The sequence below is a fragment of the Lingula anatina genome, chromosome 6 (assembly GCF_051362555.1).
Source record: "Lingula anatina isolate TDL-2025a chromosome 6, LinAna3.0, whole genome shotgun sequence".
NCBI classification, from domain to species: Eukaryota; Metazoa; Brachiopoda; class Lingulata; order Lingulida; family Lingulidae; genus Lingula; species Lingula anatina.
The window spans coordinates 24,158,281-24,185,942 of record NC_141772.1 but is presented as its reverse complement, the minus strand read 5'-3'; the positions used below and the strand labels follow the sequence as shown (position 1 = coordinate 24,185,942).

Sequence of the window (27,662 nt, the reverse complement as noted above, 5' to 3'; positions counted from 1 at the left end):
TGACGTGGAAATAATTTTTTGAGACGAGGTAGGTGTTAAAGGGGGGCATATGTATGCAACATATGTCATCCAGTTGCTTCATTTAGGCCATTGGGACGTTCAATTTACAGTTATTAAGTGTTAAAGTGCAGCTGGAAAAGGGCGGTTTACTCACTTTACTTACTTTTTTTTTTGCTTTATTTTGTTTCTATTTGTTTTTGTTTCATATTTAAGCATATGTTAACATTGTTTTATTTATTTATATGAAAAGATAGTTACATTATTATCAGATATCTACTTATGAAATAAACTAAAAAATATGGCAATCATTTATGCAATTATAATGCAGTGTATAATAAAGTTAGATTTAGATAGAATAAATATGCTGCCAGTACAAATTGCATTTTCTTGTTTAATTTGTAATTAGTTCTGAATATTACTAGGTTCAAAAATGAATAAAAATTAAAAGTAAATTGAAATTTTAAAAAATTTCCAACATTTGCAAGGTGTATTGCTCTATGAGCAATTTTATCTTGTATTGTGCTTGAGGAGCCGGGTGATCTAGCACATCTGGGTTTTAGGTTTAGGGCTACTCCCATTAGCTTAGTAGACTTTTTATTTCATTCTACACACTGTCTCCGTGGGAGGAACACGTAGTATATTCTTTCTTCTTAATCAGTTATTTTCAGTTTTGTTACTTAGAATTTATAGTTTAAGGAATGACAGAAAAAGTTTTTAATACTGATCATTGATTATAAAAATTTATTAGATTTTGTATAAGTAAATTTCAGCATGGTAAATCATGGGAAGTGAGTGCATTTTTGTCATTTTGGCTTTCCTTTTTAGTTTTTACGCGTCTTGTGAATTTCTGCATGAAATAAAACCAAGATCCAGTGAAAAAGATACATATACTCAGTATATGCCTTTCCTTGACTTAGCTTATCTGTACACTATACATTAAAAGCACAAAATTGCTACATAGAATTGTATTTTTATTGATTCCAAAATTATGTACCTAAAAATTGATAATTTTCCCTATTCAAATGATCAAGTCATTACCATAACTGGGAAGAAAGCTGTAACCTTTTTGGTTCCAACTCAAAAAAGTTACTCATTGTCTTCAAATGGTGGTCAAGAGAAAAATAGACACGATTTCATTATTCCTTACATCCAATTAATATTTCCCCCTTCCTAGCTGGCATTCACAAGACATACATGAATATGGAGCATGGTCTTGTTTTTACTTCATAACATGTGATAATGTTACGGTGTTTTGAATCATGGCCTAGTACTGCGTATAAAACATGTTTTTTCTTACATGATATCATGGCTACCATCTTGGCTGTGAACAAAATTAGGTATGCTTCAGATAAAATTATGTTCAAGGAATTTAAATGTCTTAAAGTCTGAATTGGAAAACATAAAATAGGGGAAATTAGCATGAAAATAACCATGGGGAAATTTCAATGTCAAGTGAAGAGAGAGAAAGTGCATGTCCTTTTATCCTAAACATATGTTCTTACTTAGTGGAACTAAACAGTTTAGTATGAAAACAAAATTGTGGAATGAAAGAAAAAAGCAGAACTTTCATAACCAGTTTTTATTTCCATATTTTCACAATATTGCCATAGATTACAACACTAAAATATTCCCAAACAAAATTAATCCCAATTGACATAAAAATTTTACAACAATGTCCCAGATTACTGCACTAAAACATTCTAAAACATCCAATTAAAATGAAAAGAACCCCCCAATTATCTCTGAATATTAATAATATCTTCCCAGATTACAATTTTGAAATATTCTACCAAAACATGAAAGTTAAGAAACAAGAACCCCCGAATTTAAATCTAAATATTAATAATATCCTCCCAGATTACAATTTTGAAATATTCTACCAAAACATTAAAGTTAAGAAACAAGAACCCCCTAACGAACATGATAGTTTAACATATTCCCAGATTACCACACTATAACACACAATTAAAGATAAAAAAGCCTCCCAATTAACATGATATTTTTAACAATATCTTCTCAAACTACTACAATAAAATATCCAAAAACACAGTAAATCCCATGAAATGTAAACAGCAATTCTGTACCTGTCAACTACCCAAGACATTGCAGTGGTGGTATATGCATTAAGTATTCTAAAGTATCATCACTAGTTTTCAAAGGGGCCTTGCAAAAGTTTACTTTGAATTACATAAAAGGATTGACTTTTCTTTTAGGTTCAAACATGTACATGATGATCACTTGGTAAGAAAATTAACAATTAAAAGAAAAATGCATGTTAACCAAATTAATTTGTTAAATATTTCCAATCTTATGACATTTAAGCCTTTATGGTATGTAAATGTACATATAACTTGCATGATAAAAATGGTAATACTATATAGCAGCACATTATCTAAAAGTTTCAGTTATCATTTAAGTTACCAGCTATAACAATTTCTTTAAATTAGGCACTTTGCCAGAAATTTTGCTAAAAATAATTTCATCTGTCATTTCTAGGTGTAAATATATAAAGTCCAATTCAGTGTCCTTAAAAATGGACTCTTTAAATATCAAGACAAAAATGCATAATAACCATATCAATAGGTTAAAGACAGTAGATCCAATAGATTAAAAAAATAATAAGATTAAACCCAATTTGATCAAGCATGCTGATCTTGCAGAGTTTCTAAGATCTTGTCTGTTATCCTCCTGTCCACTGTAATCTTGCCTTATATGCTTGGTAATGGTGTTACTAGTCTAGGCTCCGCAACTAAAAGAACAAAGTAAAACTTGAATCTTACAGGAGATTTGGATTCAAAATATTCATTCAAAGTACAGTAGATAGTCAGAAATAAGCAACATATAGGAATTTTATTTCTGGCATTGCATTTTTATGTACAGACACAGATGTGTCTGTACATATAGCCATCATCTGCGTCTGTCGGCGCCGTCGTCGCCGTCGTCGCCGTGCACTTTTACCGATAACATCTGTGTCTGTACACAAAAATTAATTGGTACACGTATTTCTATAACCAATTTGCAAGCATTATTACTATGGTGGTGCGCATGATATCTAAAATATTTTTCAAAACATAATTAAATCAAAACATAACTAAATAATCCTAGAGTCACTATAGTTGTTCAAGTAATGTGTCTAAAAAAAACATATTTATGAAAAAAGTCAATGTGACATAATTAACCATCCCTCCCCATTCTTAAAAGTACACCACATGTAGCAATCTATGATGCATAACTACTGTGGGTTTTATATGGCACAAACGGAATTAAAATATCTGAAGAATGAGAAGATGCCCTTTGGTATTTCTTTAATTTATACTATTTGAAACTACTTGTGGGCATTTTGTTAGGTTAAGTGGCAAAGATTTGATTTTATACATGTACTGAAAAAAAAATATAAATGCAGGAAGTGATTTAATTGTATGCTTTTATCTAATATGCATGGACAGCAATAACAGTATACAATCCTTAATTTAATCATGACCAATAATTTGTGAGTGTCTGTTACAGAAAATATGTGATGACATGGTGGGGTGGGTGGGGGGTGGGGTCCAAATTCTGAGTTCACATAGATTTGAGTACCAAGTGCAACTACCTTCGGCCTCCCACGAAGCAATACACTGATGGCTCATGGACAAGTTGTTAATTGTGGCCTGGGGTATATAACTGGTCCTAGACTGACACACAGTTAGTGAATGTTTTCTGAAACTGGAAGGCTTTGTTGGATACAGTGTTCCTAAACATTACTTACCTTCCGTCATCCACAAAGCAATCTGCAGGAGGGCCTCCAGAACAGGGGGATTCATCGTCAGCAGAATCACCATCGAAATCTCCACACAGCCCATTCAGTTTCCCAGCATATGTGGCTGTTGTAAAGAAAAACATTTTAAATATAATTGAACAACTTTCGGCATATTTACATAATTTTACAACACTGACACAAACAATTATCATCTGGTGTAAGCACCATGAAAATAGAGCATATATGAATTTAACTGAATAGATAAAAGCACTCGTACATTCATTCATTCATTCATTCATTAAACTTTATTTATTGATTATAAAAACATAGTAAATTAAAAATTTATCTTCCCCATGGCCTTTAAAACTCACAATTGTGTAATATATTGAACAGTTTTTAGTCTTAAAATAACTCATGTTCTTGGTAGCTAAAACATTTCCAGTCACCTTTCAGTGACAAGGACATTGGTGGTTCTGCCTTGTTTAAATATCTTTGACTCCCTCCCCCCCTCCTCCCTCCCTCTCTCTCTCTCTTTGTTTGTGTGTAAATATATGAGCATGTATGTTTGCCATTTTACCTGGAACGGTTATGATGGCTCTATGTCCTTTACGCCTTAATCCCTCAACAGGGGTGGTGAGTTCAACTTTCACAACACCAGGCACCTCCACAACAGTCCTTGGGAAGCCAGTTGGGTCAAGAGACAACATCACACCGCTGCCGACATCTTGTGGAGTCGTTGATGCACTGATGGTTGCATTGTTAACCTGCAATGGTTGTCAATACATGAGGACTCATTAACAATAACATTTGTAAGCACACACTCAATGTTTTGGCGACCACTATTTATATGGGCAATGTAATTGGTAAAAGCAATGTATTTTTAATATATGAGAAACATTTTATTCTTGAGAAAATGGCTTGATGAACACCGTTTCTCTCTAAAAAGAGGCACTTTTGTGTGTACGGGGGGTATTACTTCATTATGCACATAAAGGATGAGTGCGAATAACCACTGGCAAAGTGCCCATCGTCAAAATTTTTTTAAAATTTGCTATTATAAAGATTATACATATATTGGTTGTGTGATAAAATATTATTTGGTTTGAGGCATCGTAACTTAGTATTTTAATGAGTTGTATGTGGGGGGGGGGGGGGGGGTAGCCGGATTTACCTGTTGTATGCAGTCTAATGAATCAGAGCAACTTGTTTCAGCATATATATTACATAAATGATTTTTTTGTCTAATGAACCTTGTCTTGTGATGTAAAAGAGTTATACGTTAAATAATTGTGGTGTGCCACAAGTAAATGGGAAAGTAATTATGTTTTTTTTTTTTTTATCCTAGAGAAGATAGGGAGGGGTGGCATATTACGGTATTTTCTCACAGAAGCCATCACTGATTTCACTTAACTGTATAAAAGTCTTGTAACTAGAAAAACTTGTTTCAGTGTATTTATTAATTTTATATAACTTTTCTCACAGACCAGCATTTGTTGGTCTAAATAATTGTATTTTTAACCAATACACACTTTGTACAAGGCTCTAAGGAATAGTAAAAAATGCTAAAAGCAAAAGGCTGTTACAGTAACAACAAAAAAATCATGTGTAAAAGCACTCTAAACAGCTATTTGGAATGTTTCCATTAACCATAAAATAAACAAGGTTTAAATTGTACCAAAATAATAATAAGGTATAACTAAAAACTAAATGAAAATATATAACACATAATAACAGTTATGGCCAATAATCTGTATGACAATGAAATTAAATCACCTAAAAAGTACTTCATATATGATTATGTATGTGATAAAGAGCTTGTTTAGAATGCAATGCAAGAGTTATTTTATACAAAATATACAAATATGAGTATAAAAAATGTATAAAGAAACAAAAGATAATTAATCAGATATGCTGTCCAAAATGCTTTTTGTCTCACTAATACTGTCACCACTTGATGTTGGTAAATGTGAGGTATCCAAACAGCCTTCTCCACAACATAATTTTCGATTGTATCCCTGCCTCATAGCAAACCCCATATACCACAGGACTGAAGTGATATGTGCACAACTTCCAACTGTCTTGGAACCAGCTTTACACTGTCAGTACCAGACACTGATGGGTCTAGTTTTGCTATGGGAGGTCTGAATCCATAAGGTGTACTGGTGGCAATAGATGTGTGCCTTAATTAACTATTTTGGCTCTGATTAAATCAGGTGCATCCTTGCATACACTGATATCAAACTGGCCATCTAGCAGATGCTCATCAGTATATTGGCTAACTTCTTTTATCTGGTAAACTTCTGGTAATTATTATAAGCTGGTGGTCTCTTGTTGGACTATTTACCAAGTCAATAGGTTTTCGCAGATTTCCTTGACAAATAAAGCTATATAAAATAGCATTTTGGTGAAAATAAAAGAAAAAAAACTCTGCAAAGCTATTATGAATAGTGCTGTTGTTGAAGATTAGGTCGTAAGTAACAAAACTAGGGTGTATGGGATGGAGCCTTTTATTTTACTTTTCATGCAAAATAGAAATAAAAGGGGACATTTACACAACACTTTTGGTTGTACAAAATGTCCTTTCATGCCCATTAGAGGGGGTTGAGTCAAGCCACCTTTATGTGTAGAGGTCTATTACAGCATGGGTCTCTATATAAAATAGGAGCCACCACAATGTACATCTGCTATGATGATAATTAATATAACTTTGAATATCTGAAGCACATTTTACATTTAATCTTTCTTAATCCTAAGAAATAAGAATCAAAGTATGATATACTTACTGTATTTGGACTCAATTTCCTATCCATATTCCCCCCCCCCCCCTTTTTTTTTTTTTTTTTTTGATAGCATGCATTACATGAAAATGACTTTTCTTTTTTTGGTTGTAATTGAAAATATTTTACTGACTCTATTTTTCTTTCAAAGACCTACATTTCATTTTGGGTTGTTCTTTTTGTACAAAAGTTTCACTGTATCTGCCTAGCCATCCTATGTAAGCATGTAGCAACTACCTCATGGCAGGAATAAACATGGCCGCCTGCTAGCATATGGACTGAAAATGTCCCTATTTAGTTTGAGTACATATCGAGCCCAACCCTCAGACAAGCTGATTTTCACATATATCTCACCTTATATTCATATCTTTTCAACCGTGAATAATTAGCTTGTCTGAGGCAGGGGCTCATATAAAAAATGAACATCTTTTATCCTCAAGTCACTGTAAGATTCTTCTTTCAATCAGCACTACATTTAAGAATAAAGCAATCAAAATATTGATCACAAGCAGTAATTGGCCACTTATTGCCTTTCTTTTTTACACTGGCACCTTCTGTACCCAATTACAAAGTTTCACAGTTGTCACCTTACTATAACTAAAGATATGTAGCATTACAATTCAGACCCCCCTAAAACACACATTTTCATGAATATTTGACAAGGTCATTTTGCTATTAATTTTTTATATTTCAAATTCAATAAAAAATATTTTTTTATGTGGATCATAAAAGTGTAAGACCCCAACTTTAATTTGGCATCAATTTTTTTTCATTCATTCACAATTTATTTTTCATGTACAAAAGTGGGCACTTTTACCCCCTTATTCGCACTCATCCTTTGTGCTTTGCTTTGGCTGATATGTTCTTTCCCCTGGTAATTTAAAATAAAAATATGCAATTAAAATATTTCCATCTGTATCCCTTTACTAACAACAATTGGTTAAACCCATTGGTACACACCTTCACTGTTCCATCTGTAGTTATCTGAATGTTCATACCGTGCACTTCTATCAAAACCTGCTGGATCATGGTCCTATTACTCCCAGGCTTAAAGGAGACAAATGTACCAGTTATGTCAAATTGTTCAGTGGCATTTGGCAAAGTTCCCGAGAGTGTATATTTACAAAACCCACTAAAAAGAAAGTGGCGCCCATCGAACTGCTCAAAATGGGGATCCCCTCTGACCATACACTGGCCCACTGAAAATTGTAAAATAATATTCTTTTATTAAACCTCTATAAGAAATCATGCAAGGTCAGTTATTCTGTACAGTAGGCATGTGCTTTACTGCTGCCCACTGTTCTGCTTTAATTCACTATTAAATGCCTTGATTATAAAAAGAATATTAAATCAAAAAAGAGTTAATAAAAAAAGAATATTAAAAAACTACCACCCTGAGATCACTTGAAACAAGTCACTACACTATACCATACCCTTGCCATTTCAACGATTGCATGGTTCAAAAGATTGCATATATGTGAAATTGAGCCCCTCCAGATCCAGAAAAGAATTTAACATTGTGATCACCATGTGACAGTATCCCAACAACGTGGTAGCCACGTACGCGTGTCTGGTAAGTTACCTCTATTACTTGCCGTGCATTCCATGTTTTCCACTGTGCCTCCGTCAACTCTGAAAACCCATCGACCTTCAACATCTATGTTGCTTGTTGTCTCTACGTCCACTATGGCAGAGGTTCTGGAGCCAGGCAAGGAGAAATAGCGTATTCCATCACCAGCATTGAAGCCTGCCTGTAAACAGTAAAAATAAGACGCGTCGGGAAAGGAAATGGAATGAAAATAAGCACTAGAAATACAACAACTGATAGGGCACATTCAGAACCAGAGTGCATTCACAACAGATGTTCTGCGTACTAGCTGATTGGCCTACAAAATATGGCCTACCCCACTTAAAAAGCAATGCCACCTTGATGCATGGTCTCCCGGCGTCCACATGTGCCGTCATTGCAGAGGCCTAGCAATTAAACCTCGGAAATTTAATCTGTTTAAAGGCTCATATGGAGGAGGTTTGGCTTAGATCATCAGGGAATTAGCGGTATCGTTTTTTTCAGTGGGGTCGGCCATATTTAGTTGGTGAACCAGTTAGTCCACCAGTCATCTGTACTGAATGCGACACAGCATGGGCAGAGCAACTAAATCTTGGCATGCTTTCAAGTGGGAGCCCAATATTTGACTATTATTGATTTTTCATTTAATATTCACACATGTCCCTGCTGTGATTTTAGTGTTAAGAAGTACATGTAGACAGAGAAATATCTGTTCATAGGTAATAAGAAATTAGTTAGAATGTAATGAAAGATCGAAGGTCACATATCATTTCATTGTCATCATCATTGAAGATCATCGGTATTGTCAAGTCGGTGCCAGTATATCTTAACTGTGGATAGATTTCACATATTGATGTTTTTGTTTTACTTTCCATAATTACTGCGGTTCACGTGTTTATAATACAGCACCATATGTAAAAATGCTTTAATATTAACTTTCAAGTTGGTAAGCCATATTAGATCTGCAGATCAACATGTCCTGAAGGCACTATTCAAAAGAGCTCTCAGTTCTACCTGTGCCGGTGTTCCGCCCAGGCCAGTCGCGGCGTTTCCACCGCTTGCCGTCCCTGTTGTCCACGTCACATCTAAGTAGTTAAATATAACATAAGAACGGCTACCGTCTGTTGCCAAGACAACCTGGAAAGTGTTCCTCTGGAAAAGACCAAACGAGGCAAGTTATTCACTGCGTGTCCTGGATTGCTTTGAATACCCCCCCAAAAAGTAAAATTATTTCGTCATAGCTTTTATACTGTAAAATCAAAGATTTAGAATTAGATATTTATCGTTAGGGCCATCAGATTTGTTTTCATTATTTTGTATGTATGTGTGTCGGCTGGCCTAGGTAACTCTGATTATCTAAACATTTGTCCATTGGTTTCCAGAGGGGAAACACAAAAAATGTAGGCATATGATGCATTTCTGCAAAATGTAAAGGCAAAAGAACAATTGCTTTAACAACAGCAAATAATGAAATGATCGAAATAATAAAAATATCCCAATGAATAAGACAAACTAGAAAAGCACCCCGTAAGCGCAGACCTCGGCCAAGGCAGCAAAGTCTCCACCCAATGCCGTTTCTCCCCTAAATTTTCATTCTATAATGATATAGATTTCTTTTTTACTTTTGATTATTGATTATTGATTGATTAATGATCCGGATCACCACCAAAAACTAATCATCTGTTACTTGGCCCACTTCTGACAGTTCCAGAAAATTTCATCAAAATCGGTCCATAACTTTTTCTGTAATGTTGCTAACAGACAGACAGATAGACCGACAAACTAACGGAACCAAAAACATAACCTTCTTGGCGGAGGTAATGAACAAAAGGTAGATCAAGATATGCCAAACTATGGAATGCTCTCTGTTACATATTAACTTTATCATTACCGGTGTATTACTGTTTCCGCCATAATATGTCACATCGTCATAGGTAGCAATAAACGCCCAGGTGGCAGCAAACTTGGCCCCAGAAGCACACGCCTCACTCCTCCCTACATCCTCGTTGACTTTGTGTAGCACTGCCTCGCTAGTGGTCTGGCGGTAGTACACCTTACCCGCGTTCCGGGTGTCGACGTCTGCCCAAAACGGAGAGATTATCCGCATGTTCGAGCCCAGTGGGAAAGCGGAAGGGGTGTAAGCAGTGACTGTTCTAAGGAAGCTTAGAGCACCATTTGTGTTCACCTGAATAAATCCAAACCAATCAAATCGAATGTTGGTAAAGATTAGCAGATTGTCTATTGATGGACCTGAAGACGGGGAAAGCATAAGGCTACCACTAATTTGTAAAAATAAAAAATGAAAACCTTTTTTCAAAAATACTGGGAGTTGGTACTTGGTGAACACTTGCACCCTCACCCTCTGATGGGTGGTACTTGACGCACATCTTATTAGATATAAATATGCTATAATTTTATTCAAAAGCGACATCTCTTCAAAATAAGAATGAAATAAATTTAACACATTTTCAGTCAAAATACCGCTAGACACCTATGTATATCAATATCCCCTATGTGGAATTTGTGGAATCGTATTTCGAAAAAAAAGAACAACATTTAAACTTCAGCGCTCTCCTCTACTTGTGGCCACCCATCCATATCAAACATGACCCCTGCAGCGGAACAGAGAAACAGCTAACTGAATCTATGCAGTAAAAAATGTTACTTGACTTACATGTACCTCCCGACCAAGACCGAATCAAACATTTAAACACGTAGTATGAAGTGCATGTACATCTTTGTCAAATAATACGAATCGCCAAGAGTACATGTACAGTTTATAATGTGATATTAACAAGCACATAAGGCAGTGAAAAGAACAAGATAAACTGCATGTTATTAACAATGAAATGGACAAATTCCATAATAAATATGTAGCATCGCATAAATAATTATACATTATAGCCTACACAGGAACAAATTCACAAGCACGAACAGCAAAAGTACTGACACTTGCTGTCATTTTCATCACTTTTAAAAATATCGCAGGACGTAAAAAGCACTACCTCTAACATACTTACGTATAAGGACGAATGGACATTTCCGTAATAAAGAAAACCAGTAGACAGCGCGATCGCGCCGGTAGCTCCGTCATCGTTCGGGGGCATGACGCTGTCCCCCTCTGCGGTGCCATACGGGAACAGTATATTGGAGCCATGGACTGCAGCTGTTAGACAGAAATTCAGAATAGATATAAACTGGAGGTGCACCTCAGCAACACCGTCATGTTTCGTGGGTGTCCATCATTAATAAATGATATGCTAGTATACTTTATCTTTAAAAGTGATCATCTGTTTCAGCTGGAGAAATCCAGTTTTTAAGTTTTTCAGGTAAACCTTGTGATTTATATTTATATGGTAAATTTAACCTATTGAAATTGAAATCAATCAGCTGTGAAAAAATGTTCTTTGTAATTTATCCTTAAGGAAATGCAGATATTTTCCAGAAAGGTCAACAAAATATAAATGGGCAGAATTTTTCCTATATTCTGTATAAAACCTAGATAATTAAAAATAACACACTAACAGCCCGCCTTTAATTTAACATTTCTTTAGTAAATATTTCTAAATCAATCTACATGCCTTTTCTTTAAGCATTAAACATCTTTAAAAGTATCATCCTCAGATGTATTTTACAAATCATAGGTAATGAAATACAACTATATTTCATTTGCCACAACTGTAAGTGAAATAATATGTGACTTGGTCTAATACATCCCTTACACATGCCATACAAACAAACTGGCAGCTTGACCAATTAACTTGGTCAATTAACTTGCCTATTTATGCTGTTAACTAAGCAAAGATACCATTAAGACTGGGTTCAGCCAGGCCCTAATTAGGATGGGTTCTGGGCCTCTCATGGCATAGGACTAGATTAGGACTGGGCCTGTAACACATATTTTAAGACGAATATTCAGAACACGGAAACAGGCTGCAGATAAATATGGTTCCTTCCTCAAAGGTAAATTAAACGTCTCGACAGCGAGTTTTGATCGAGTATCTGAAAAATAACATTTGGACGCTATAATGGTAAGTTCGTATTAGTTTAAAAGGTTACAGGGCATGTTTAAGTTTGAATTTTAGATAGATTAAAAATTCCACAAGCTGGACCACGAAAGTTTTTTTTTTCTTTGCAGACTAGTAATTAAATTATAATGCTAAATACTGCAGAACCATGTATGTACGTGGTAAATGAGCTCTTGGTCACCTACCAGCCATTTAAATTGCATCAGTAGGCTTGTCAAATGATGATAGTTAATTTGGAAGACTGTCAGCTTTTGACATGATCTAAACAAGAACAAAATCATACGTTAAAATTATGTCCAAGATCTAATTTAAACCACTTGGGGCAGGAACACGCCGTTTCTTGGAAAAAATTGTAAGTATACGTAGAGTTTTGTCTGTGCATGCGCCTAGAAACAAGTTACAGAATGGTAGTCATATAAAAATACAAAAAGGGCATAAAAGTACAGTTTTTTGGGTAACTTCGGCTGTTATTCAGTCGTAGAGTCAAGACCTTTGGCAACTGGTTGCGCACAGGTTGATTAATTCAATGCGACATGAGCCAGTGCTTGCAGTATTACGTCAAGACGTAACTATTACAACTTCCATGCAGAGCGCGTTTGCGTGAGGGGCAAAAAACGTGTCGAATTAAAATAGATCAAGACGTACTTTTTTATTTGTTTTACTTAAAACCCATTCTTGTGGCGTTTCGATACAGAGTGTGTCTCAGTGGTAAGCCGTATCACCTCCAAATCTTATATTTTCTTCTTTGACTTTTATGTACCCTGAGTGTCAGAGCAACGTCAAAGCTAGCTTGTTAAATATACAATTGTGATGGAGTCGCTTTTACTAGCTCTGACGAACAGCGACAATCTGAGGGCGTTCTTCTTCAAAATTTTGCCTGGGGCGCTTCCATATTTGGAAGTCACACGTCACAGCTGTGTCCGCCTGGATCCATATTTGAAAGTCATAAGTCTCGTACGTCACAGGTTTGGCCGCCTGGAGCTGCCTTTCCAACCTTGCGCTGAAGTTATCTCGTGCAGACGAGACAAGATGCCTGACACGGAGTTAGAAGTTTGAATTGAAAATATCTTGCAGTCAAAGGTCAGTGTCACAATACAAGCAAAATTCTGCTTTAAAAAAATTAATTTTGGTGTAGCCATTGCACAGCCCTTATAGTGGTATCGGGCATCAAGTGTAGCTGTCAAATTTGGCACACGGGAAGCACGTGTATTGTTCACGTGTATATCTCAGGACTAAATGTTCTTTGATTAGCAAATAAAGCAGAATTAAATCTGTTTTACGTTTCATTTTGGTCTGATGACATTCAACTGCAGATTCACTGCGGAGCAGTTCTATTTGATTGACGGAAGTGTAACATGGCCGCTGTTCGCTAGAGCCGGTATTGCTGAAATGGGTTATATATGAAATCAAGATCGAGCTGGCAATACCGGAATCTAGAACCTAGGGTACTTGTTCTGGGATCAACAAAATATTATCAAAACTGTTCAGTCTAGGCACCACTGACTTTGCAGGAGATAGACAGAAGTACATGACTCTCTAAAATATATACTCCACAATTTATGTAAGTGTACAATGTATTTGTTTTAATTCATAAGAATCATTATTTTATTATACTTTAGAACATATTATATTGTATTTTATTTTTTATTTTTTAGTGACCGGCTTTCGGATTTCGGCTTTCGGCTTTCTGCTATCGGCTATCGGCTATTGACTATTTGCTATGAACAATTTTGAATAAAGCTAACCGTGTGCAATAAGGAGTTTTATGTTTTTTTTATAACCCAAAACAGTCAATAAATTTGGTCAAACAATCAAGATTACCAGAAGCAGTTCACTGACATAATAACCATGGACTTGAAAACGTTAAAGAAGAAACGAAGTGACGCTAAAAGGGCTGTTACTGTGGGAGCAAAGGCCTTGGAACAAGCCATTGATGTTGGACTTGAGGTAAAGGATGCAGTGGAAAGACTAGAGAAAAGATATCTGGATTATTTGGAAGTAACGAACGAATACAGGGTGTTATGTGAAGAAACAGATGCAGATACTGAATTCACAGTTGTTGCTGAGATGGATCTTCATGAATACGATGAACAGGTGAAAAAAACGTATCTCAATACAATCCAAGTTTATAAGCAACATAGCAAACGAAATGTAACTCAAAATTCAGACTCACCCATTCAACTGAAAAAAAGGGAAATCCCTAAATTCTCAGGACAAAGAAGAGACTGGCCAGAATTCAAAAACATTTGGCAAAATATGGTTATTCCAGCCGTACAAAATAAAACAGCCTTGGCTGTGGATTTAAAAAACTCTTGTAAAAGTGGTCTAGCTTATGTAGAAATTTCCAACATTTCAGCAGGTTCGGAAAATGCTTATGATAAGATGTGGGAGGCTTTATGCCTACACTATGATAATGTCCCATTAGCAGTGTCCAATGCTTTAGAAGAGATAAGCCAGTTAAAACCAGTGTCATCTGAAGATAATTATCAAGAGCAAGTGCAATTGATCAGAAAAATTGATTCCATATTTCAACAGCTAGAGTGTTAGATCAAGTACATATGGTTTCTTGTAAAGACGTGGCACGCATTGTTTCATTTTTTTCACCCTTGCTCAGAAAAGATTGGGCAGAATAAGTTGCCAGTTTCAGCACAATTACATCTATTAGGTCCACTTCAGGACTTCTTACAATCAAAGTTAGGGGTTCTCAAACAAATGGCTAATGATCAAGCATTATTAAAACCTGTCAAAACACAAAAACAAAGTCACAGTCACAATGTTAGAGCAAGTCAGAATGATAGTTGTTTTTTACACAATGACAATTCTCATACCACTAGTCAGTGTAAGCTGTTTTTATCTCTTTCAGTGCCTGAAAGAAAAGAAAAACTCAGACAAGCAGGTAGATGCTTCAGGTGTTTTGCTTCCCACAGAAGAGCCAGCTGCAAAGAAAATAGTCCATGCTCTTACTGTAACAGACGTTCCCACCATACCCTGATGTGTTGGCAAGCACCCAATGTAGATAAAGGCTATAACACAGGTGACCCTTCTGTGGAGAGCAAACATGCTGAGAGCAATGTAGCCAAAAGTAATGGTAAGACACTCTATGCCATATATGATGTCTCAGTTTCTTCATCCAAAAACAAAGCTGTCGTTTTTTGTGATGATGGTGCTGATACTACTTTCATTTCTCAAAATGGTGTGAAAAAGCTAAACGCAAAGAAATTGGGAAAAGTTTCCATTCAAATGAATACATTAAACTCTACAGACACAATTTCTACTCATTTGTATGAAGTCACTCTCATTACTATCAATGGTAGAAAAGTGAAAGTTGAAGCCTTTTGTTTGCCTACACTCTCAAGCTCTGTTTCTCAGTTAAGTGAGACTGCCATTGCAAACATTTTTCCCAATTTTGATCCAAAAACTCTTCAAAGGCCAAACGGACCCGTTGACATATTGTTAGGTGGGGATTATTTTGGTTTACATCCAAAAAAAGAAATCGAGTCCTCAGTGTAATGGAGGGGGATTTGGGTGTGTGTTTGCAAGGATATCATCAGTTAATTGAGGAACGAACAGAGAAATCCAACAGCATTGGTTATTCAGTTACTCTCTGCAAATCTGTCAGTACATGTATGCATGTGAACTCTTCTTGCATGAAAGTCACTCACAGTGAATTTAACCCGCCCTTCTCAGACTCTTCTAAGGGTGGGGGCGCTGTGATTATTAATCACTCTCAGAGTCAGGGTGTTGTGTCCTCTATTGACCCCCTCTCAGACCCTTCTAAGGGTGGGGATGTTGTGATTATTGATCCCTCTCGGGGACATACTGTAGTTTCCTCTATTGGCCCTTTCTCAGACCCTTCTAAGGATGGGGGTGTTGAGGTTACTGACCCCTCTCAGGGACATACTGTAGTTTCCTCTGTTGGCCCTTTCTCAAACCCTTCTAAGGGTGGGGGTGTTGAGGTTACTGATCCCTCTCAGGGACATACTGTAGATAGCTCTGTTGATCCCTTCTCAAACCCTTCTAAGGGTGGGGGTGTTGTGAATTTTAATCCTTCTAGAAGCAAGGGTGAACTTGTCTTTCCAGACTCCTTTGATGGGCACAAAAGCGTACAGTCTTTGAAAACAAAAAGTGAGTCACATTTTACTGAAAAGCTCTCTAATATTGACACTTTCATATTAGGTGAGGAAATGGGAACGGAAATGAATCCAAAATGTGGTGCTTGCAAATGTGGAAAATGTCCATCTGTGGGACATACATATTCTTTTAAAGAGGAACAAGAATTACAACTGATAACGTCAAAATTGCATTATGACAAAGAACGTGAATGCTGGTCTGCTGAATATCCCTGGTTATTTGACCCAGCATTATTGCCTGACAATTATAATGCTGTTTTTGCCACTTTGAAAAGTACTGAAAAAAAAACTAAAAATGGACCCTCAATGGGCAGAGAAATACTCTGAACAAATACATGATATGGAAACTAGAGGTGTAGCTAGAAAAATGACCCAGGAAGAAATTCTTGAATGGGAAGGTCCTGTCTTCTATTTAGCACACTTAGCTGTCGAGCAGCCACAAAATTCATCAACTCCAGTCAGAATTGTTTTCAACAGTAGCCAACTTTTTCAAGGGGTTTCTTTGAATTCATTTCTTGCAAAAGGCCCTGATACATTCAAAAACAATTTGCTAGGACTCTTGATTAGATTCCGTGAAAACCCAGTTGTTTTAATTGGTGACATCAGAAAGATGTATAATTCAGTTTTTCTGGGGAAGTTGGAACAAAATACTCACAGATTTTTGTGGCGTGACATGGAAAATAGACCCAAAATAGACATTTGGTGCATTACACGTGTAAATATGGGAGACAAGCCTGCAGGTACAATTGCAATTGAGGCAAAAGACATGACTGCTGACTTCTTTTGTTCTATCAATCCACAAGCAGCTGATATCATCAAAGAATCTTCTTATGTTGATCATATAGTGGAAAGTGTGGAAAGCTTTTCTCAAGCTGAACTCTTATCAAAAGACATTGATCTTATTCTTTCCAAGGGAGGTTTTAAAACAAAAGGGTGGATCTATGGGGGTCAGAATGTACCTAAAGCCAAGTCAGAATTACACAAAGTTTTGGGCATTTCTTGGATTCCCTCAGATGATGTTATTGTTTTCAAAGCATGTTTGAATTTCTCTACGAAACGAAACGGTTCCAGGTGAAATACCTACTGTGCTGACCAGACGCATAGCTTTGGAGCAAGTGATGGGTATATTTGATCCATTTGGCTTCCTTGCACCTTTTCTCTTACTTGCAAAGATGTATTTGAGAGAAACATGGGCACTACGTCTAGATTGGGACGAAGCTATTCCAGAGGTATTAAATGTCAAATGGAGGAAATTTTTCTGTTCATTGTTTCAGATTGATGAATTGAAATACCCCAGATGTTTGAAACCAGTGCATGATGTTGTTGGTGATCCAATGTTAATCATCTTGTCTGATGGTTCAGAAAACGCATATGGATGTGCAGCCTACATTAGGTGGACTTTGAAAGATGGCACTTTCTGGTGTAGGTTAGTAATGGCAAAATGTCGAATTGCACCTTTGAATCGTATTTCAATTCCACAAATGGAATTAAATGGTGCTGTTATGTCAAAAAGGTTGAGAAAAGTAATTGAATCTGAATGCAGATTTCAATTTTCTGAAATATTGCAATTAGTTGATTCAGAAACAGTTTTGTGTATGATTAACAAACTGAGCACTCGATTCCGTGTATATGAGGGTGTTCGTATTGGAGAAATCCAGGCAGCAACAACAGGGGATGTTAGTTGCTGGGGTTGGATTAGCGGACAGCATAATATTGCTGATTGGGTCACAAGAGGTAGGTTTCCTAGTGATTTAGGTCCTGATTCAGAGTGGTTCAATGGACCAGATTTTCTTTACAAGCCACGAAATCAGTGGAGTGTGAAATTTAACCCTACTGTGTCTGAATTTCTTCCAGGTGAGAAGAAAATCCAAGCATCTGTGAAAACAGTGAATACTGGCACATTACCCCATGCAGAGACATCTTATTCCAGGTGTTCATCTTTGAAAGTTATAAAATGGGCTTATGCTAGGATCTTGGCTATTTTCAGAGCAGGTTCTTTCCGAGGAGGAAATAAGTCCAATGTTACACCTGATTTACTTGTTCAGGCTGAAATGCTTTTGATTTCTGATGCTCAGAATTCTGCATGGTATAATGATAGTGTGAAAGCACAGTTCCGTACTTTGATGCCCGTTAGACAAGATGGGTTATGGGTAGTAGGGACACGCATTGCACATCAAAATCCACTGACACCTGAAAACAAACCATTGATTTTACTGCCTAGAAAGCATCCTTTGACCAAACTGTTTATGAATGATGCACATGCAAATTGTGGTCATAAAGGTCGCGATGTTACAGTGGCAAAGTTCAGGTCACGGTTTTGGACATCTCATGCTGCAAAATTAAGCAAAAGTATTTGTGACAATTGTCAATTGTGCAAACTTCTCAAAACAAAATACGTTGATCAAAAAATGGGCCCTATGCCACCTGCTCGTCTCATGCCTTCTCCTCCATTTTCCACTGTGATGTTGGATTCATTTGGACCCTATCAGGTAAGAGGGGAAGTTCAAAAACGCACTACTGGTAAAGCATGGGGGGTCATTTTTACTGATCTTTGTTGCAGGGCTGTTCACATTGAAGTGGCGTTTGGATATGATACACAGTCATTTTTGTTGGCATTGTCTCGTTTTGCAGCTATTCGAGGATGGCCGTCTGTTATCTATTCAGACCCTGGTTCTCAACTTCTAGGTGCTAGCGTTGAACTAGCACGAGCATGGGCCAATATGGATAAAGATGTTCTTTTGAGACAAGGCTCAGATATGGGTCTTAATTGGAAATTTGGGCATGCTGACAGTCCATGGTATCAAGGTGCTGTAGAATCATTGGTAAAGTCTGCTAAAAAAGCAATTGAACTGAGTGTGAAAAATCAGAGATTATCTGTGCCTGAAATTCTCACTGTCTTTACACAAGTTGCAGATTTGCTTAATGAAAGACCAATAGGAGTGATGCCCAGTGTTGATTCTACTCTCAATATCCTTACTCCCAATTCTCTACTTCTTGGTAGATCTACTTCTAGAAATCCTGGAGGTTATGATGCAAATCCTTCCTTGAGATCTCGTCTCACTTTAGTAGAAGGCTGTATAAAACAGTTCTGGGAGCAATGGAAGAATCTCTTTGCACACACTCTTGTTCATCAAACCAAGTGGTTTAAAGGGAATCGAGACTTGAAAGTGGGAGATGTTGTTATAGTACCTGATAGCAATGTTCTCAAGGGAGAATATCGTCTTGCAAAGGTTACTGAAGTTTTCCCTGGCACTGATGGTCTTGTAAGAAGGGTGAAAGTGTCTTATAAAAATTATAGAGTGGGAGAAAAAGTTCATGAGTACAAGGGTGCTAAGAATATTGAGGTAGAGAGATCTGTCAGAAGATTGGGTTTATTAATTCCTATTGAGGATATGTAATTGCTCTTAAATACTAATGCAACATTGTATATATATTATATTAGTACACAGGTTATTAATGATGTTATATAATTATTTCTTTATTAGTTCTAGTTTAGTTACAGTATATGAATATATTTCATTAGTTAAAATTTTGTGTGACATTTAAACTTTAAGTTTAATAATTAGTGTTGCAGAGATAAAAATATGTAACGTATCTCTGCGAGGAGAACCTCCCGATGTTCTGGGATCAACAAAATATTATCAAAACTGTTCAGTCTAGGATGTAAAATGTGGTCACTCAGTCATGTGACACATGAAGACAAAAGACCACACCTACAGTACTGAAAGGACACACACACCACTGACTTTGCAGGAGATAGACAGAAGTACATGACTCTCTAAAATATATACTCCACAATTTATGTAAGTGTACAATGTATTTGTTTTAATTCATAAGAATCATTATTTTATTATACTTTAGAACATATTATATTGTATTTTATTTTTTATTTTTTAGTGACCGGCTTTCGGATTTCGGCTTTCGGCTTTCTGCTATCGGCTATCGGCTATTGACTATTTGCTATGAACAATTTTGAATAAAGCTAACCGTGTGCAATAAGGAGTTTTATGTTTTTTTATAACCCAAAACAGTACTTATATGTGATTTATCTTTAAAATTTTATCAAATTCCGTCCGTTATTTTGTGCCTACTAAGTAACTAGCTAACTAACTTACTAACTAACTAACACTACCAAAAACAGGGTCTCCTCATCGTCGGAGGTTATAATACAACCAAACTGGTTTTTAAATTTGAAGAATGTGTCTGTTAAAAAATTAAAAGATAACATAATAATAATAAAAACATTCAACGTACCAATGGCAGCCATCATGGAGATGACCAAAAAGTAGCCAACAGAGTCACTCTTCATGGTTCACAGCAAACTGGTTAATAGGCTGATTGTAATCTTCCTGTAAAATAGAAACAGAACAAACAACTTATAAATCTAAGAATGGCTCCATATGGACGTTGAGATATTAAAAATATCTGCTATACATCAGAATCTGATAAAGTGGTAACAAAAAAGTACATCTACCCCTAACTAGTACAGTAAATCAAAGTATTTCATAGCATATAATAGGAAAAATAGAATCACCAATCACACTCTAATACTCTGGGAATAGACTTAAATAAATTTAAGCCCAGGGACAGTTCAATCCCCAGCCACTCTAAAATTCCAAAGTGCCCATGCACATCCCTGACAATGGGTAAACTAATCACCAAAGTTTCAGCTTCCTACCAGCAATGGTCTAGGAGATAGCAAAAATTACCGTGTGAAAAGAATTCAGAATCAACCAACCCCCGGGTGAAGCCCAAACCCCTGTTGCACTAAAATTCCAAAGTGTATATGTACATCTCTAAAGATGGGTCTACCAATTCCCAAAGTTTCAACTTCCTACTAGCAATGGTCCGGACCAGATGGCAGAAATTACAATGCCATAATAATTTAGAATCAACCACCTCCCAGGACAATGCCCAACCCCCGTGGCACTAAAATTGAAAAGTGCCCATGCACATCCCTGATGACGGGTCTACTAATTTCCATAGTTTCAACTGCAATGGTCTAGGAGGTGATAGCAGAAATTACAATGTGAAAAAATTTAGAATCACCCCCCAGGGACAGCCCAACCCCCTGTGGCACTAAAATTCCAAAATGCCCATGCATTTCCCTGATCATGGGTACCAATTCCAAAAGTTTCAGTTCCCTATCTGTAATGGTCTAAGAGAAGATAGTGGAAATTACAATGTTATAAGATTTTAGAATCAACCACCCCGCGGGAACAGCCCAATCCCCTGAGACACCAAAATTCCAAAGTGCCCATACACATCCCTGATGATCGGTAAACTATACACCAAAGTTTCAGCTTCCTAACTCTAATGGTCTAGGAACAGATAGCAGAAATAACAATGTCATAAGAATTTAGAATCAATCCCCAGGGGACAGCCCAATACCCCGTGACACTAAAATTCCAAAGTGCCTATGCACATCCCTGATTATGGGTCCACCAATTCCCAAAGGCTCAACTTCCTACATGCAATGGTCTAGGAGGAGATAGCAGAAATTACAATGTAAAAAGAATTTAGAATCAACCCTCCCCCTTCTTAAGGGGCCATGCACCTCCTTGATGATGGGTACACAAATCACTCAAGTTTCAGCTTCCTAACTCCGATGGTCTAGGGCAGATGGCAGAAATAATAAATGTCTTAAGAATTTAGAATCAACCCCCCCCCCAGGGTACAGCCCAACCCCCTGTGGCACTAAAATTCCAAAGTGCCCATGCATATCCCTGATGATGGGTAAACTATTCACCAAAGTTTCAGCTTCCTAACTCTTATGGTCTAGGAACAGATAGAAGAAATAATAATGTTATAAGAATTTAGACGCAGCTAACGGGATGGCTGGGTGGCGGCCACGTTGTATAAATGAAGTGACAACAAAGTTGACGTAACAACAAAGGTGTCATAAAAGTGCGTTTAAGGACTTTCATTGCATTGGGCTGCTCACGGGGGTCTCGATTCGTCAATAGTTGGCCATTCAGTGGCCATTGCACCCCAAAGAATTTGTGCCAGGTTCGCGTGATGTCCATGGTACATATGGTAATCACAAACACGAAGGCATGTCCATTTTTGTTTACTGCTTGATTGCATTGAAATGGTGGCAGGATATTAACTTCCTCTTGACCATCATATTCGGCCTTTCAGGACAATCGTCCCCAAACACCCCTCCCATCATGACGATATGTCTGTAATTATGATAATTTGAATGAACTATTTATTGACATTGTGATTTTCATTCTCTGGTAAACTGCAATTTTATTTATTTTCCTCCCTCCAATAGACTGACTTCACAATTATTAAGCCACATGGGATTTACATTAAATCTTAGTAATCCAGGCATCCCTTTGATTAAGTTAATATTAAATTCTTCTACCACCACCACCTTGTCCTCAAGGCGCACCTCCAGACAACTGGTAGAGATGGGATAAAAAAATAATCTTAGTGATCCAGGCACACCTTCAGTGTTTATTTTAATTTAATTTCTGCAATTTTGCAGCCACACGGCTCATTAGGAGAACTTGTAATAAACTAGAAAAGCACTCAGAGAGCGCAGACCTCCGCCAACGCAGCAAAGTCTCCATCCAATGCCGTTTCACCCCTAAATTTTCGATATTTTTGATTATTGATTGATTATTTATCCGGATCACCACCAAAAACTTATCACTGCTAAGTTAACCCATTTCTGACCTACCCTGAAAATTCCATCGAAATTCATCCATAACTTTTTGAGTTATGTTGATGACAAACAGACAGGCAAACAGGGGTGAAAACATAACCTCCTTGGCGGACGTAATAATATGATACGGTATTACACACAATTATAAAATGTTCACACATTTAATAATATTAAACCATCAAAGTGACGCTAACCTTATTTCGGATGCATATCTTAATTTTTTTCCTAAATTATCTAATTGATAATTAATTGACCACCTTGTCTGCAGCACTCCTACACTACGTAATATGCCATAATTCCATTAGGTATTACTGTTTGGGCTAATCCTGGTATGACTATGACAGACCATGGTTCTGTTTAAAAAGTCGACATATCTCCACGTTTCGTTAACGTCTGCACAGATGACTTTGAAATTTTCTATACCTGTTGCTAGTTTAACGGTGTGGGAATAAAGCGAACCAGTGAGTCACAGTATTGATTCTATGAGCTAGAAAGGCAGAAAACAGACAGAAATTCCCAGACAGATTATTGTGTCGCAAGGAACGCTCCGTACAGAACTACTAGAGGACTTGTGATCCTACGCAGAGACCGGAATAAAGAAGTTCAAGTAGATAAAAAAAATCTTTTACACGAAGTAATGAAAAAAGGAACCAAAATCTATTAAGCTTTACACAGTTTTTGCTACTTACGAAGAATTTATGAACTTTCATGACTTCTTGTATCAAGGTATTACTGTGTACTACTGGGATTCAAATTACCAAGACAGAGACACACGAAGAGGAAAATACACCCAGGATCCATGTTCAACGAGTTATCGATTAAATAAAAATATCATTTATTTCTGAACTAAATGGCAAGTGAACTGGGAACGATATGGGCCATATGTTGTTCTAAATTTAATGCACAAAAGCCTTATTGTTTGATTAAGTGTTAAAAAATATCATTTGCAGACTGAAAACTGTCAGTTTAGACAACGACAGAGGAAACCGGTATATCTTAAACTCGAGTACCAAGAACAAAATGTCACAGTCACAGTAAACAGTAAAACTGCTCTATCACGGATGCCCTCAATCACACTACCGGTACAAAAAATATACAGACTTGACATTTAAAATGGAATTTTTCAGTTTCGAAGGTATGCCTAGGTAAAAATGCGTTCTTTTTTCAAAAAACTTCGATCTCATATAAGATATGTAGAAGTGTGCAGTCAGGTGTGTCGGTGCCAATTAACTGAATACCAGGTTTATTGCGCTGCTGCACTATATGTAATATGCAGTGATTTAATTGGGTAGTGCTCAAAGCTTGGCTTTGGCAAAGCATGTACTGTCAAGAAAGTATCCATATGTCGGCAACTACTGCATAGAAGAATTTGAAATTTTGTATGCAAGTGGTCGGTTTTGCAATGTGTAAAATGAGCTATGCAGTGCTTTACAGTTTTGTTAATCTGTGACAGAATGGCGCGGGGAAAAGAGACATTGCCAGACAGATAATGGCGTCAAACGAAACACTTCGCACAGATTTATAGAGTAATGCCCAGACTGATGTACCTACAAAGAGGCCACACCCAATGTATTGAATTTTTACCACCGGGTACAGGACCCACTGTCTTTCGGGATATGCTGTGGCAGCTACACAAAAACCACCTAGTAAGAATGAGGGGTAAATTGCCACCAAAACGCATTTTTCAAGGCCCTTAGCGAACACCAAACTGATTTAAGCAGGTTAGAATACCAGATGACCTCCGAGGAACCCAGTGTAAACAGCAAAACATCGTTGTATGTTTCTCTAATTAATTGGGGAACTTGACTCTTTCTGGGTTGAATACTGAAATCTCATGGCTTTCTTTATTGAGGTCATATTTCACCTGTACCGCTCAACTAGTCAAAACAAAATTTACAGACATCCAGAAGAGACCAACGACGAAGCGTGTGCCGCGTGTAAAGTGACTAAGGTCATTAACAGCGTCAGTATTTGGAGTAGATACCACATTGGTGCCAAAACACTAATGGTAGTCATCGACGAAAACCTGAACCAGATTAAATAAAGGAATAAACTGGGAACCACTTGACTATCATTTGATAGGGGGCACCATAGGAACAATTTTAAGTTGCACGGTAATATTGCCGGTTCACACAGAGCACATTTAATAGCAGATTACTTACAGAACCAAGGGAATGAGCAGATACCTTGGTCATCAGCCATATTTGAACCACATAGACAATATGTGGGTAGGCCATTACTCGCCGAATCAATGGCTTACATGTCCTACAACAAAACTGGACCAAATTGGACATATTTTGACCGATCTCTCGAATTTTTTCCAGATTGAACTCTAAAATCCTATCCCAAGGAATGCCTTGCCGCTGGAGAGCACTGGTAGCAGCCAGAAGAGGTCAGGTGTAGCAGCGACCGTTACTGTGACTAGACACTGACATGAGGGTCCTTTGTGGGGCGTGTAACTCTTTTACAGATAATAATATGGAAAATATGGAGATCCAAAATATATCTTTTAATGGTTGTCGTATGACATAGAATAGGCAGTGTGTTTTTTTGTTTGCTTTTCTGGCGAATTCCATTAATGAACTGATGCCACAATGAAATCAAAAGATAATTAAAAGATATTGAAACACTATTTTAATCCTTATTTTTATTTATCAGTCAGCAAAATAGGAAAAAACTGATGAAAAATTATGTGGAAAAAAATATTCCATATTAAATGTCAAGTCTGTATATACCTGTACAGGTATTTGTTAGGAAAGATTACATGGGATGTCAACTTACAAAGCACCATCACATTTCCAGGGAGGCAAAGACTTTTAACGATACGGCACCAAATTTTTACAAAATGAACATGGTAAAGACACTTAATGGATAATAAATATAATCTAGCCGTGTATATCATAAGTAAAACATATGTTTAGTCTTTTAATTAAAATATATCTTTTTGTGTCTAAAAATGTTGCAAAATTATGAAATAAATGGAACACAGTTGAACAATGATTGTCTATGATTGAGAACGGTGATAATTACACCTGAAATTATTTAAACATCAAATAATTTCTATAATTTTGTTTTGGTTTTACGGATTTTGTTTCAGTCTGACAGAATTTTTACACTTGTCACACCGAACGTCTGACATCTTTTACCATAAAGTCTGTTCATTTGCTAGTGTAAGACAGTAAATAATGTAACCATCATCTAGGAGGGAGTCGAAATTACCTGCCTCACCTATTTAACGCATAGACGGACTGGGGGCAGTGGGAGCATCTATACCCGCTATGGGCCGGAATTCCCAATTGGTAGTCATCCATGAAAACCTGAACCTAATGTAAATTTACTCTGAAAAGCGCCTGCCTCCCAGTTGACAGAAGACAAATTTTTTATTTTACAAGATTGAGACGTCCTTCCACAAAGCGTACTTGTATTCGCAGTTAACTTTCAGAACCATGGGACTGGGCAGCTAACGTGGCTTTGAACCTGTAGACAACATGTTGGTAGTAATTAATTAACTAATCGAAAAACCGTTCTACTGGTCCTTTAACAAATCTGCGCCAATTCAGACAACCTAATACCTGTGCCTGGATAGTTATTTCAAACTGAACTCTGAGAAACCTGTCAGAAAGAATGCTTTGCCTTTAGAGAGTCCTGGTGGCAGCAAGATGAGGCCAGATACACAGCTTACCGCTGCTGTGAATAGATAACTTATATGATTGTCCTCTTTAACAGTGTACCTCTTTAACAGTAGATAATTTGGATAATACGGACATCCATATATCGTTTCTAATGGTTGTTTTATGACTTAGAATAAGCCATGGATTTTTTTCTTCATTGATGAATTTAATCAAAGAAATGATATCAGTAGGACACTAAAATTATATTATAAAACGCAGTGACCTGCCCGTAAATTCTCGGATGAAAACGATAAATATAAAATAATCAGTAAAGCCACTCAGTATACCGATGTCAATAGTAGGCCTACTTGTAAACACAGATTATACTTGAAGTTTTTATCATGATATTTCTAGTAAGCTCGGTACGTATACCGGCTTTATATGGCAGTTACAAACATTCTTTGGATGCAACCTAATGTTCAGAAACCTACCCATGCACCCATCAGCTTCAAATATCATTTAAGAAACCACAATAACTGTGGAAAACAAGAATCAAAATGCATCCTCTGCCCATGTAACTTATGGGTTGGTTCGTACAGAGCATTGGATTTGATATTATTTTTAAGTTAAGCCTCGGGAAGAAATAATACATAACTTCTCGACAAGCGCACTATTGAATTACTTAGTTAAATACTGTACTTACAACTTTGGTCCGCACAAGTTGAAGGCAGCAGTATTTATTGGTAGGAACTGGACTTCTCGAAAAACTGAAATATCCCCAGCCTTTTTGTTAAAATGATTTGATTGACGGTGCCTTTATAATGCTTCAGATGAACGTTTTGCACACGTCATGTTACATTTTTAAAGACAATTTGACGTTTGATTGACGTGAGGCAAAGCTCAACAGATTAAAAATTTATAATTAAGTTTAAGCAGAAGACGGGTAATTGCAGTTTCCGTCAAAGACAGCCATGCTGAAACTATTGAAATTTAACTAGTGGTGTGTGCTTATTATTTTTTATCATAATTAGTAGTAGTAATAGTAGTAGTAGTAGATGTAGTAGTTGAAACAGAAATAGTACTGATAGCAGAAGTACTGAATATACGCCCCGCTTGAACAGAATCAGTTACCATCAG

The 27,662-nt window shown here is 36.8% G+C and overlaps 3 protein-coding genes across 3 annotated transcripts; 2 read left to right on the top strand and 1 right to left on the bottom strand.

Moving 5' to 3' along the window:
- Positions 1-1,564: 1,564 nt before the first annotated feature.
- LOC106172836 (sushi, nidogen and EGF-like domain-containing protein 1) lies at positions 1,565-27,346 on the bottom strand. Its single transcript, XM_087016233.1, has 10 exons — positions 27,229-27,346; positions 20,496-20,590; positions 11,104-11,249; positions 9,975-10,268; positions 9,098-9,235; positions 8,099-8,267; positions 7,477-7,715; positions 4,317-4,503; positions 3,749-3,863; positions 1,565-2,749 (listed from the first exon to the last, which is right to left on the bottom strand). Exons 2-10 carry the CDS (start codon positions 20,548-20,550, stop codon positions 2,737-2,739), a joined length of 1,356 nt encoding a protein of 451 aa, XP_086872359.1. The 5' UTR covers positions 20,551-20,590; positions 27,229-27,346; the 3' UTR covers positions 1,565-2,736.
- LOC147761403 (uncharacterized) lies at positions 13,590-15,597 on the top strand. Its single transcript, XM_087016257.1, has 2 exons — positions 13,590-14,205; positions 14,975-15,597. Exons 1-2 carry the CDS (start codon positions 13,960-13,962, stop codon positions 15,101-15,103), a joined length of 375 nt encoding a protein of 124 aa, XP_086872383.1. The 5' UTR covers positions 13,590-13,959; the 3' UTR covers positions 15,104-15,597.
- On the top strand, positions 17,327-20,141 carry LOC106154941 (uncharacterized). The gene is made up of 2 exons (XM_087016256.1): positions 17,327-17,667; positions 18,096-20,141. The coding sequence occupies exons 1-2, from the start codon at positions 17,649-17,651 to the stop codon at positions 19,637-19,639; spliced, it is 1,563 nt and encodes a 520-aa protein (XP_086872382.1). The 5' UTR covers positions 17,327-17,648; the 3' UTR covers positions 19,640-20,141.
- Positions 27,347-27,662: the final 316 nt, after the last annotated feature.